The following is a 14,233-nucleotide window of genomic DNA, read 5'->3' as shown; positions in this document are numbered from 1 at the left end:
TGGGGCAGTTCCGCTTCCAGTGACCACTTCCCTTGCAATAAAAGCACTCAGTTTCAGGCTTGGGTCCATTCTTTGACTTCTTCCCAGTAACTGGTTTACCGGGCGCGGCAACTCCCTTGCCGTCCTTCTTGAAGTTCTTCTTACCCTTGCCCTTCTTGAACTTAGTGGTTTTATTCACCATCAACACTTGATGTTCTTTTCTGATCTCCACCTCCGCTGATTTCAGCATTGAATATATCTCAGGAATGGTCTTTTCCATCCCCTGCATATTGAAGTTCATCACAAAGCTCTTGTAGCTTGGTGGAAGCGACTGAAGGATTCTGTCAATGACCGCGTCATCCGGGAGATTAACTCCCAGCTGAGTCAAGCGGTTGTGCAACCCAGACATTCTGAGTATGTGCTCACTTACAGAACTATTTTCCTCCATTTTACAGCTGAAGAACTTGTCGGAGACTTCATATCTCTCGACCCGGGCATGAGCTTGGAAAACCAATTTCAGCTCCTCGAACATCTCATATGCTCCATGTTTCTCAAAACGCTTTTGGAGACCCGGTTCTAAGCTGTAAAGCATGCCGCACTGAACGAGGGAGTAATCATCAGCACGTGATTGCCAAGCGTTCATAACGTCTTGGTTCTCTGGGATTGGTGCTTCACCTAGCGGTGCTTCTAAGACATAATCTTTCTTGGCTACTATGAGGATGATCCTCAGGTTCCGGACCCAGTCCGTATAGTTGCTGCCATCATCTTTCAGCTTGGTTTTCTCTAGGAACGCGTTGAAATTGAGGACAACGTTGGCCATTTGATCTACAAGACATAGTGTAAAGATTTTAGACTAAGTTCATGATAATTAAGTTCATCTAATCAAATTATTTAATGAACTCCCACTCAGATAGACATCCCTCTAGTCATCTAAGTGAAACATGATCCGAGTTAACTAGGCCGTGTCCGATCATCACGTGAGACGGACTAGTCAAGATCGGTGAACATCTCCATGTTGATCGTATCTTCTATACGACTCATGCTCGACCTTTCGGTCCTCCGTGTTCCGAGGCCATGTCTGTACATGCTAGGCTCGTCAAGTCAACCTAAGTGTATTGCGTGTGTTCCGAGGCCATGTCTGTACATGCTAGGCTCGTCAACACCCGTTGTATTCGAACGTTAGAATCTATCACACCCGATCATCACGTGGTGCTTCGAAACAACGAACCTTCGCAACGGTGCACAGTTAGGGGGAACACTTTTCTTGAAATTATCATAAGGGATCATCTTACTTACTACCGTCGTTCTAAGCAAATAAGATGCAAAAACATGATAAACATCACATGCAATCAAATAGTGACATGATATGGCCAATATCATTATGCTCCTTTGATCTCCATCTTCGGGGCACCATGATCATCTTCGTCACCGGCATGACACCATGATCTCCATCATCATGATCTCCATCATTGTGTCTTCATGAAGTCGTCACGCCAACGATTACTTCTACTTCTATGGCTAACGCGTTTAGCAACAAAGTAAAGTAATTTACATGGCGTTATTCAATGACACGCAGGTCATACAAAATAATAAAGACAACTCCTATGGCTCCTGCCGGTTGTCATACTCATCGACATGCAAGTCGTGATTCCTATTACAAGAATATGATCAATCTCATACATCACATATATCATTCATCACATCTTCTGGCCATATCACATCACATAGCACTTGCTGCAAAAACAAGTTAGACGTCCTCTAATTGTTGTTGCAAGTTTTTACGTGGCTTGTATAGGTTTCTAGCAAGAACGTTTCTTACCTACGTAAAACCACAACGTGATTTGCCAATTTCTATTTACCCTTCATAAGGACCCTTTTCATCGAATCCGTTCCGACTAAAGTAGGAGAGACAGACACCCGCTAGCCACCTTATGCAACTAGTGCATGTCAGTCGGTGGAACCTGTCTCACGTAAGCGTACGTGTAAGGTCGGTCCGGGCCGCTTCATCCTACAATACCGCCGAAACAAGATACGACTAGTAGCGGCAAGAAGAATTGGCAACATCAACGCCCACAACTGCTTTGTGTTCTACTCGTGCATAGTAACTACGCATAGGCCTGGCTCATGATGCCACTGTTGGGAATCGTAGCATAATTTTAAAATTTTCCTACGCTCACCAAGATGCATCTATGGAGTATACTAGCAACGAGGGGAAAGGAGTGCATCTACATACCCTTGTAGATCGCGAGCGGAAGCGTTCCAATGAACGTGGATGACGGAGTCGTACTCGCCGTGATTCAAATCACCGATGACCGAGTGCCGAACGGACGGCACCTCCGCGTTCAACACACGTACGGTCCAGCGACGTCTCCTCCTTCTTGATCCAGCAAGGGGGAAGGAGAGGTTGATGGAGATCCAGCAGCACGACGGCGTGGTGGTGGATGTAGCGGGATGCCGGCAGGGCTTCGCCGAGCTTCTACGAGAGAGAGAGGTGTAGCAGGGGAGGAGGGAGGCGCCCAAGGCTGTCCTATTGCTGCCCTCCCTCCCCCTTTATATAGGCCCCCTGGGAGGGGGGGGCGCCGGCCAAACCCCATCTAGATGGGGGGGCGGCGGCCAAGGGGGTGCCTTGCCCCCCAAGGCAAGTGGGGCGCCCCCCACCCTAGGGTTTCCAACCCTAGGCGCAGGGGGGAGGCCCATGGGGGGCTCCCAGCCCACTAGGGGCTGGTTCCCTTCCCACTTCAGCCCACGGGGCCCTCTGGGATAGGTGGCCCCACCTGGTGGACCCCCGGGACCCTTCCGGTGTTCCCGGTACAATACCGGTAACCCCCGAAACTTTCCCGGTGGCCGAAACTTGACTTCCTATATATAATTCTTTACCTCCGGACCATTCCGGAACTCCTCGTGACGTCCGGGATCTCATCCGGGACTCCGAACAACTTTCGGGTTTCCTCATACACATATCTCTACAACCCTAGCGTCACCGAACCTTAAGTGTGTAGACCCTACGGGTTCGGGAGACATGCAGACATGACCGAGACGCCTCTCCGGTCAATAACCAACAGCGGGATCTGGATACCCATGTTGGCTCCCACATGTTCCACGATGATCTCATCGGATGAACCACGATGTCGAGGATTCAATCAATCCCGGTATACAATTCCCTTTGTTAATCGGTATGTTACTTGCCCGAGATTCGATCGTCGGTATCCCAATACCTTGTTCAATCTCGTTACCGGCAAGTCTCTTTACTCGTACCGTAATGCATGATCTCGTGACTAACGCCTTAGCCACATTGAGCTCATTATGATGATGCATTACCGAGTGGGCCCAGAGATACCTCTCCGTCACACGGAGTGACAAATCCCAGTCTCGATCCGTGCCAACCCAACAGACACTTTCGGAGATACCCGTAGTGCACCTTTATAGTCACCCAGTTACGTTGTGATGTTTGGTGCACCCAAAGCACTCCTACGGTATCCGGGAGTTGCACGATCTCATGGTCTAAGGAAAAGATACTTGACATTGGAAAAGCTCTAGCAAACGAAACTACACGATCTTTTAAGCTATGCTTAGGATTGGGTCTTGTCCATCACATCATTCTCCTAATGATGTGATCCCGTTATCAATGACATCCAATGTCCATAGTCAGGAAACCATGACTATCTGTTGATCAACGAGCTAGTCAACTAGAGGCTTACTAGGGACACATTGTGGTCTATGTATTCACACATGTATTACGATTTCCGGATAACACAATTATAGCATGAACAATAGACAATTATCATGAACAAAGAAATATAATAATAACCATTTATTATTGCCTCTAGGGCATATTTCCAACAAACTAATGCTAGGGAGGAAAATGATAGGAAGAACAAGAAGGAGAACACCAAGAACTCTAAGATCTAGATCCAAGGGGTTCCCCTCACATAGAGGAGAAAGTGATTGGTGGAAATGTGGATCTAGATCTCCTCTCTCTTTTCCCTCATAAACTAGCAAGAATCCATGGAGGGATTGAGAGTTAGCTAGCTCGAAGAAGGTCAACAATGGGGGAAGAACACGAGCTCAAAGGATTAGGTTCATTGGGGAAGAAGACCCCCTTTTATAGGTGGGGAAAAAACCAACCGTTATGCTCACAGCCCGCACAGAGCGGTACTACCGCTCGTCCTCACGGTACTACCGCTAGGGGTAGTGGTACTACCGCTAAGAGTAGCGGTACTACTGCTTGCGAGTGGTACTAAAAAAATACATCCGCGCCTACCACCGCTGGACTTGTGACGAGTTTTTGGTCCGGAGCGGAAGTAGCCACGGAAGTAGCTGCGGTAGTACCGCTCCCAAGAGCGGTAGTAAAAAATTACATCCCCTCCAAGCAGTAGTACCGCTCCCACGAGCGGTAGTACCGCTGCAGCTTTTACAAGGACACCAAAACTGACACAACTTCTGCAAACGGACTCCGAATTCAACGAAACCAAGTTTGTTGGAAAGCTAGCGACAAGGGCTAACACAATGTTGATAGAAATAACAATAATAAGTAAATTAGAAAAGGCCCATAAGAAAATGGTGAGAACCCTTCCTCGAATAAGACCGGTAAAACCTCCAACACTGAAAACGCAAAAGAAGACGCATGTGAACTCCGTTTTCGATGAACTCGAGCTTGTCATCAAGATGACCATAAGCTCTAAGACTCACAAAGAGAACCAAACAAGAACCAAGAAACATGATGCAAGGATGCAATGGTTTGAGCTCTCTACTAACGATACGATCAAGCTACCAACTTGAGAGCCCCCCTTGATAGTACGGCTATCGATCCTATAACCCGGTCTCCAAACTATCACCATGAGACCGGTAAAATATAAACCTATAAAGGGCAAACCTTTGCCTTTCATGAAGTCCACTTGAGCTAGATGATGACGATCTTGACTCCCTCAAGTTGAACCACCTTTCTTGATTGCGTTGGGTCGATGAAGACTAGATGATTGCTCCCCCATACTCCACTATGGGTGAGCCACTCTTCGGCAGATCTTCACAAGTCCATTGACACCACAATGGAAGGCAAGCATCAAGCACTTGATCTCTTCGTGATGCTCCACTTGAACTTGCGCACGGAATTCTTGATGACGATCACCACTTGATGTCATCCTCTCCATTGGTTGAGTGATATCTTCCTCTTGACGCAAGCCCATGAACACGTACCTAACCCCACATAGAACTCTCACATAGACCATGGGTTAGTACACAAAGCACAATGGACAATGCTTACCATACCATGGGATCGCTTGATCCCTCTCGGTACATCTTCTACACTTTGCGTGTTGATCAACTTGATTCACTATTTGACTTAGTCTTGATCAACCTCTCACAAGACCAATCTTTAGGTAATTACTTGAATAGCACCTTGGTCGACACAAACTCTCCTTGAAACCAACACATGTATTCCAAGAAAAGCCTATGGACAAAACCTTCAAATATAACTCAAGGCAACCATTAGTCCATAGAGATTGTCATCAATTATCAAAACCAAACATGGGGCCACCGCATGTTCTTTCAGATGTGTGGACGCGCAGCGACTAGACTAGCATATGCCACGGTCGATGGCTTGGTCTCACTAGCCATGGAGCATTGGATGCTAACCGGATAATATGGACTTGGAAAGGTCTGGCCGGATTGGACGTAGTCAGATCCGAGTCGAGATAAGGTCCGAGTCGGACAGACCCAACTATATATGAGATGCAACGATATGTCATCCGTGAGTCTCTAGTACAACATACGTTCTATGTTCTAAGACCTGAGCTAGCACATGTACTCGGGATGGTGACAGACTTGCTTTGGGCCGACTAAACGCTACTCCGTGACTGGGTAGTTACAAAGGTAGGTTTCAGGCTTGTCCAGACCCATGCCGCGAGACATGGTCGAGCAAGATGGGATTTGCCCCTCCGATCAGGAGAGATATACTCTGGGCCCCTCGTGTGATCCGACCAGGATAAGCATGGCCATGCGACAAGGATTATGAGATAATCTGGTTTGTGGTCGGCATCACTGGAACGAGAAAGAGGTCGGGCTAGCACAAGGATGACAGACTCGCCTTGAGCTCGACAACATATATCATGTTGCAAAAGGAATGGAAGTGTGATGTACAGGTTCGCCTAACCAGCTTCATAGTCTGATTGGTGTTTGGCATGCCTTGCTAGGGGCCGCTACCAACCGTGCAGTTCGGAGGTGATCCGAACTACGACCAAGTTGACTTGAACCTAAGGGGTCGCGCGCTTAAGGGAAGGAACCTACGAGGTCGGATCCGAGGACACTGGTCGGATGTGATCCGAGCTGTATTCGGATTGTGGCCGAGTAGACTTATGGGCTTTAGGGTCCGTGCGAGGCCCAAGTGTTGAGCCCGCGACGGATGCCTATATAAAGTGGGGTGCGGCACACTCATGCGGTTGATCGCTTTGGCGCTGTCACTAGGGTTTGCATGTGTTGCAAATAGACACCTCCACTCGCCGCCGACTGTGTGATCGGACCTAGCAGTCTGCCGCACGGTGTTCCTCCTGCACGCGCGGATACCGTTAGAGGCGGTGCACCTGCGCCGCTCCGGCGAACCTGTACGTGGGAACCGACGACCGGCTGTTCGAGGGAGATCGGACGAGGAGGAGACGACCCACGCGGACCTGCATGGCACTGCGCGTCTAGTGGTAACGAACTGTGATCCATCTCCCGTAGCATGTTCTTGGTTGTTCTGCGCGTAGGAAATTTTAATTTGTAGTCGACGCACCCTACCGTAGAACCCAACATAATCGCCCGTTGGAGTTGCCCTTATCTTTAGAGCATCTCCAATAGAAGATGTAGATGTAAAAATAACTACGTTTTTACATCTTGGAGGCCCAAAAGCACCTCTCCAACAGATGGTGTACATGTAAAAAATTATATCTTCCCCTCCCGAAGATGTAAACTACAACACCACCATCAGGAGATGTAAAAGGAGATGTAAAAACACGACTGCTCGCCAACTGCCCAACTATCATTCCTTTTCCTTCCACGCGACCAGCCGTCGCCAACGAAATCGGCACCAAATCGCCGCCGCTGCACGCCACCCGACGGCCGTCAGGCCCGCCGCGACTTTGCCCCCCGTCCCCCGCCGCTTGCCTCGCTGGCCCGCCGCCTGCAGCCGCCGATTCACTTTCGCCCGCTGCCGAATCGAAACTTCTCCGGCGGCTGCGACTAGCCTAAATGCCTTCTCCAACGGTCGCCAGGCCCGCTGCGACTTCGCTCGCCGTCCCCCGCCGCCTGCCTCGTCAGCCCGCCGCCTGCCTCGTCAGCCCGCCGCCCGCAGCCGCTAATTCGCTTTCGGCCGCCGCCGTATTGAAACTTCTCCTACGGCTGCAACTGGCATAAATGCCTTCTTCGTCGGCCGCCAGGCCCGCCACGACCTTGTCCCCTGTCCCCCGTTGCCTGCCTCGGCCGGCCTGCCACCTGCCCGATCCCCTTTCGGCCGATTACGGGCGGTTCTAGCGCCGCCCCGTGCTGCCGCAACCGGTTTGGCTTCCTCTCGACCTCCCCTACCCATTCCTCTCCGCCGCCGGCCGATTCCGGCCATCCCCGCCGGCCCCGGCGAGCTGCAGCGGGAGCACGCGAGCTTTGATAGTTTCGAGAGTTGGTTTAGTGCACTATTTGACATCTTCAAATACATCATCTGTTGGAGTTGAAATTTTACATCACAAATATACATTATCTGTTGGAGTTGACTATTTTTTAAAGATGTAAAAAACACTTTGTGGTGATGTAAATTATACAACACCTAGTTTTATATCTTCAAATTTGCATCATCTATTAGACCCCTGTTCCAAACTGTCAAATTTGTCGAGGGATTAAAATTTTGTTCAGCTAGCAGACCCCCTAACACTTAATCCGGGACCCGCCGCACAAATCTCGCCCTCTTCGTCACTTCCTCTGTTCCTCAGGCCCCGCCGCAGGCCGTGTAGAGAAAACGGGAGCGACCAAACGCTCTCCTCGCCGCTTCGCACAGACACACCACCAGCTAGCAGCCGTAGTTGCATCCTTCCAGGGTTCGGCGCAGGAGATGGAGGAGGGCGCTGCCGGAGGAGGAGGAGGGGGTGGGGGCGGCGGCGTCACCATCGCCGGCGATCGATCGAGCTTCGTGATCGGCCTCATCGAGAACCGAGCCAAGGAGGTCACGCCTTAAACCCCCATCTTCACCCCCGCATTGGTTAGTCGGGTCGTTGATTTCGCCCCCGTGCCGTCCATTTCGAACGTTCCCATCTCAGTGCCCCGCCCGACCCGTGTCTTCTCGGGGTTGCCGCGGATTGAATCGAAGGAGTTACCTCGGTTTGGTATGCCAGTGCGATGTTCTCCTTCGGATTTGCTCAAAATCTCCCGGCCGGTGATTTGTCTAGGGTTTGGAGGGTTTTTGGATCGACGATTAGTTTCAGGACGATTGCTGCACGATAGCTCTTCTGCTGCATTTGCCGTTCCGACTGAATCGAAATCGAAACCGTGTGATATGATGTAAACTGCACCCGCACCTGGCGAGCAAATTTTTAGTACTTTCCTGATGTTGCAGTAACTCATAAACAGATTTGGGCGGTAATTCCTAGAAGTTGCTCTAATCTCCGTCCAGAAATGACTGATATTCTGTTTAACCGCCACAGAGATAATCTCCTATAAACTACTCCGTCTGTAACTTAATATATGACGTTTTATGTTTGGGACACATAAGTATATGAATAGTATGTAACTAAAATGATTTCCTTCGTCTGTATAGTTCTTTTTTTGGGCGTTTGTCTGACTGTTTATTTACAAACAGCATTTTCTGACCTCCATACACAATTCACCAAATTAAAATTCGATATCCAGGCGTAAAATGTATCTTCTATTTTTAGAGGGATCTTTGTGTGTTCACCGCATCCCATGTCACATTAATTGGTTGCTGCACCTGCAAGTGTTGGACATTTGTGTTTTTTTATGCGTGGATATATAGAATTGAAGTGCACCTTAGGCTGATATTGTAATGAATCTGATGTTGGCAACTAAAGGAAATTCTAGTAAAAGCAAAGCAGAGAAAGCCGGTCTTCATCTTCGAATTCATGAACAGATACAGTTTTGCTACTTTGCCAGAATTTGTTTACAGAAAAAAAAATGTTACAGGTTGGTGTTGCGGCATTTGATTTGAGATCAGCCTCACTGCACCTATCTCAGTATATCGAGACAAGCTGTTCATACCAGAATACAAAGACACTACTGCATTTCTATGATCCGAATACTGTAATTGTGCCCCCAAATAAAACAGCGGCAGATGGTATGGTTGGAGTTTCAGAGCTGGTTGATAAAAATTACCAAGCAAGCAAAAAGGTGATACTCTTATGACATTTTATCTATATTTTACAGAAGGAAAGAATAATAGCGTTCTACTCTAAGAAAAGCTCACTTTGTAGGTCACAATGGCACGTGGTTGCTTTGATGATACCAAGGTATTATGTTTTGTTTTCACTTACTGGGACATCTATTCTTTCAGTTATCGGGTGAATTAGACCCCTTAATATCACTCATGTTCCCTTTATCTGTAAGGGGGCGGTTATGGTAAAAAATCTGTCGGCTAGAGACCCATCTGCACTTGGTTTGGATACTTACTGCAAGCAGTACTATCTTTGTCTTGCTGCGGCCTCTGCAACAATTAAGTGGTAAATATGCTCAACACTTGAGAGTCAAGACATCATTAGTTTGAAGTTTTCCCTCTTCATGATTAACCCACACCAATGGGAGTGAATTTGTCATGACATGTCTCCCATGCATATAATACAGCATTGTATCAAGTATCAGTCTGACCCAAGTTACTATTGTATACCATCACTATGAACCAAGCTGCCATATTTATGACCTTATTATTGAGTTTAATCTATGGCTGGATCAAGACAACTAATTACGACTCTATGAATAGTTAACTAATTTCGAAAAGTGCATGTGTTTCCAGATAGTCACAGCTCTTTTCTTGATGTTTGCACCATTTGATAGTGGTCTTGTCCTAACACTTTCACCTTCAGTTGACGATACTCATTTAAGATAATGGACCTGAAAATTGATTGCTGCATGATTCATTTAAAGGGATGCAATATTCAAGCTCAAACTCCATGAGCAATTGAAGAAAAAAATTTGAACATTTTTTCTAGAAAACACAAAGCTTGTGCCCTGATGCATTGATAGAAAGAATATAATTTACACAAGCCTGGGACTAGGCAGCACAACTGACCACTCGAGACATGACCACAACCGACTGCCGCTAGACATACATTACAGCCGATGCAACCTAACAACCCCCGGCCTCAATGCCATCGTGCGCAACAAACCTACCAAACCCTCACCACAGAAATAGAGAAGCCATCTCCACAAAGAAGGGCAGAGTTGGGACATTCCTACATTGGAGGCAGCAAATCAATGGCGCCGTGGGCTGCTACGCGTCACACATGTCTCAATGATGTCCGCCACATCTCACACACCAGCAAGTAGACCAGATCCGCCGTGGCCCAATCAGAAGGGCGGCGGGGGGTGGGGGGTGGCCCTGGCAGTCCTGATAGGGTACGGAAGACATCCCACCGAAACAACTTACGCCCACAACCGTTAACCAATACTGGTCGAAGTGCTTCCATGCGACCAAGACGCTACAACACGGGATCCTTTGCTGCCTGTTGCCCATGCCAACCACGGTAGCCGTACCGACACATTGCTGGTGTACCTAGGACCTTCCTACTACATTCGACTATTCGAGGCATATGTTTTTGCCAGGTAGTGCACCAACCGGGCATCAGAACTCCAAAAATAACACCTCCAGTATGTTGTGAGCAGCGTTGGTCCCTTGTTTTCAGCTTCTGTTGTTCAGACAGTTGAACATCCTATGTTCAACTCTCTGAACATATGTGCTTCAGAGAGTTGAACACCTGCTCTAACATCCGTTTGTTTATTGGTTTAATCATGTCCATCACATGTTTTTTTCCACTCATTTCTTTTATGGAATCTTTCATTTTAAATACCTTTGGGGTAAGAGTCAAGGCATGTTGCCTGCTAGCCGCACCGACACATTGCCGGTGTACCTAGGACCTTCCTGGAGGTGTTATTTCTTTTATGGAATTCTTTCAATCCAAATATCCTCCACTACCTGCTGTCCATGCCAACCATGGTAGCCGCACCGACACATTGCTGGTGTACCTAGGACCTTCCTGCTAGAGTCGAGGCATCTGTTGCCACCTAGTGCACCAACCGGGCGTCAGACCTCCAAAAATAACAACTCTAGTATGCCGTGAGCAGTGCTGGTCCCTTGTTTTCAGCTTTCGTTGTTCAGAGAGTTGAGCACCCTATGTTGAAAGCTAGCTCTAACATCTGTTTGTTTATTGGTTTAATCATGTCCAACACATGTTTTTTTTCCACTCATTTCTTTTATGGAATCTTTCAATTAAAATATACCTTTAGGGTAAGATACTAATTTCTATCATTCTACAACAAGGTTACCCAGCATCACATGAGTCTTCTGACGTTATGTTTGTATCTTTTTACAGGATAGAATCAGAAAAAGGTGTAATTATTACTAACCATTCACTATCAGTAAGTTATTGGAAAATTTGCTTTAACATATATTGCACTTCTGAAGCCTCACCTATGTTCATTCTTATCAATTTACTTATTATGAACAAGTGGAAAAATCTATTGCTTGCTGTTTATTCCCCCATTGATGCCTATTTCATTCATAGGTTCTATGCCGGTTATGCGTACTTTTTTTTTTGAAGAACAAATGGTTATGCATACTTGAAAAATCATATGCATTGTCTTCACAAATTGGCTCTTGGAGCGACATTAATTCGTTAGTGTGTTAATGGCAACAATCAGTGTATTGAGCTGTAGCTTTATGACTATTGATTGTCCATTAGATTGTACTGTATGCTGGATTGCTGGTTGTTACATGCATGCCGGCTCGCTGTCTGCGATTTTCATATTCTGAAAGCTCATGCATGTTTCAGGGTTTAATTTTGTTTAATGGATTTTACACTTAAACACGAATCATATAGTTTTAATTTTAAAGCGCTATTTCCTTGGAAAATTTTGTTGCTGAAGCCTCGAAACAGAAGATATTAGGATTTAAGCATCTACAGTTCCTAAGCCCACGTATGTTCCTCAAAGAGTAAGCCACCATGTTTCATTTGTTTCTTGGTATGGTTATTACTCATGTGTTGTGCTAACCTCCAAAAATGCCAGTTGAAGGCTGTTATTCTCCTTTTCTTTCTGTTATGAGCTCATGGCCTCCCATAGTTATGTTAAAAAAAACTGCATTTGCCTCCAGGTTACATTCAATGGCTCATTTGACCATATGAACATCGATTCAACTAGGTATTATTTTGAAACAACCGACCCTCAAATTCTATCAAGTAATGTAACCTGATTAATCTTGTTCATCAAAAGAGCTGGGAGAACAAGAGTTCAACAGTTCAGTTGCCATTACTGAATGGCTTGCATTCTTTGATTTGCACCCAACAGTGTTCAAACATTAGAAATAATTGACCCTCTCCATACTGAACTGTGGGGTACTAGCAACAAAAAGAAAAGTCTCTTTCAGATGTTGAAGACTACAAAGACTACGGGAGGGTATGCCTCACGACACATACTAAAATCTTACGTTAACTTTGTATTCATATCATGATGCTGTATGTTGAGTTACTAAGCACAACGACATGGTTGTCCCAGGTCTAGACTACTGAGAGCCAACTTATTACAACCATTAAAAGATATTCAAACTATCAATACTCGGCTTGACTGCTTGGTAAGTATATTTTGCATTTACATTATAGTCTATTTGTGAGCATCACCAAATTGATCTGTAACTGGACATATACAAGAGCTCTGAATTTTATGTGCGAGATTTTTGTATGTGAAATAGAAGTGGATCTTATAGTGTTCATAACTACAAATGCATGTTCTTTTGTATGATTTTGCTGCATGTAACTATTGGGTCTAAAAAGTAGTAAGTTAATATGCTGTCCACCTTAGACCAGTGCTTATAATTTGTGAATATCTCTGTTTTCTTAGAAAAGAGAGGAAATACGGTAACCATGCGAATATGAACTTTGCATTTTGAAAATTACCACTGACTGTGAGTATGATATGTGGTGCGGGGCCAAAGTTCACATCTCATTGAGACATGCAGTAGTATTTTTCATAGCTTCAACTTTGTGGTGGCATGGCTCTAAATTCCCCCTTGTGAAAACATTAACCTGTACCTTAATATTGCATTATTTTTATATCTCAGCGCGGCGTTTCAACTTTATGCATGCTTTTGAAATTGACACTTGTGCATACTTTTGATGTTAATATCTAAATTTCAGGATGAGCTAGTGAGCAACGAGGAACTATTCTTTGGCTTGACACAAGGTCTCCGTAAATTTCCAAAAGAATCAGGTTACTCTATAATTTCTATGCTCTTCTCTTGTTGTGCTGTTCTGTAGGTAATATGATTCTCACTGCTAAAAAATTGCTGCATGCCGTTCTTGTGTCCTAGATAAGGTTCTCTGTCACTTTTGCTTCAAACCCAAAAAGGTCACAGATGAGGTACTGAAGCCTGCCAATGGTCGAAAGAGCCAATTGTTGATATCTGACATTATTGTTCTAAAAACTGCTCTGGATGCAATACCATTCCTCTCCAAGGTGCTTTAATCAGAATCCTGGTATCTCATTTTATAGTTGAATCTTATTCTGTCGTATTTCTGCTGATTTTTCCTCACATTTCTAGTAAAACTGACAACAGCTAGTTTTCAAGCATGTAATGTGTAGCCTTAACTTGCAGGTTCTGAAGGGGGCGAACAGTTTTCTTCTTAAGAACATTTATCAGACCATATGTGAAAACCCAAAGTATGAGAGCATGAGAAAGAGGTGCAGTTTTATGTGCACTTTTCCCTCATGTGTCAAAGAAAATAAATTATATGCCCTCTATCCCTTTCTTTTGCTTAATGTGTACACATGGTCTTGTTTGATACACATATGAAAATAGGAGATTGGAAATTTAGATACCCTTAGTGTTTGTATATATCACAATCAGTTGCTTAAAGTGCTTTTACAACTATAGGTATATTCTTCACTGATGTAAGTTGCAGTGTTACACTCAACTCCCAAGCAATATCTTAAGATGAATTATCACAAGACATAAACCATCAGTTGTTCCAAATCTTGCTTGTAGCTAGCTGCTAGCCTATGAAATACAGACTTCACC

At 45.6% G+C, this 14,233-nt stretch overlaps 1 protein-coding gene across 1 annotated transcript in view; it reads left to right on the top strand.

Moving 5' to 3' along the window:
• Nucleotides 1-7,918: 7,918 nt before the first annotated feature.
• LOC123052118 (peroxisome biogenesis factor 10) overlaps nucleotides 7,919-14,233 on the top strand; it is a 15,077-nt gene continuing 8,762 nt past the window's right edge. The window contains exons 1-11 of the mRNA XM_044475211.1: nucleotides 7,919-8,161; nucleotides 9,136-9,339; nucleotides 9,423-9,458; nucleotides 9,556-9,668; nucleotides 11,535-11,580; nucleotides 12,314-12,360; nucleotides 12,508-12,615; nucleotides 12,715-12,790; nucleotides 13,353-13,425; nucleotides 13,526-13,671; nucleotides 13,811-13,896. Coding sequence (XP_044331146.1) covers nucleotides 8,051-8,161; nucleotides 9,136-9,339; nucleotides 9,423-9,458; nucleotides 9,556-9,668; nucleotides 11,535-11,580; nucleotides 12,314-12,360; nucleotides 12,508-12,615; nucleotides 12,715-12,790; nucleotides 13,353-13,425; nucleotides 13,526-13,671; nucleotides 13,811-13,896 — 1,046 coding nt within the window. The 5' untranslated portion in view covers nucleotides 7,919-8,050. The remainder of the gene's footprint in view (nucleotides 8,162-9,135; nucleotides 9,340-9,422; nucleotides 9,459-9,555; nucleotides 9,669-11,534; nucleotides 11,581-12,313; nucleotides 12,361-12,507; nucleotides 12,616-12,714; nucleotides 12,791-13,352; nucleotides 13,426-13,525; nucleotides 13,672-13,810; nucleotides 13,897-14,233) is intronic.

This window comes from Triticum aestivum, chromosome 2D (assembly GCF_018294505.1).
Source record: "Triticum aestivum cultivar Chinese Spring chromosome 2D, IWGSC CS RefSeq v2.1, whole genome shotgun sequence".
Classification (NCBI taxonomy): domain Eukaryota; kingdom Viridiplantae; phylum Streptophyta; class Magnoliopsida; order Poales; family Poaceae; genus Triticum; species Triticum aestivum.
Note: the sequence above shows the minus strand (reverse complement) of the source record. Positions and strands in the feature narration are given on the sequence as shown.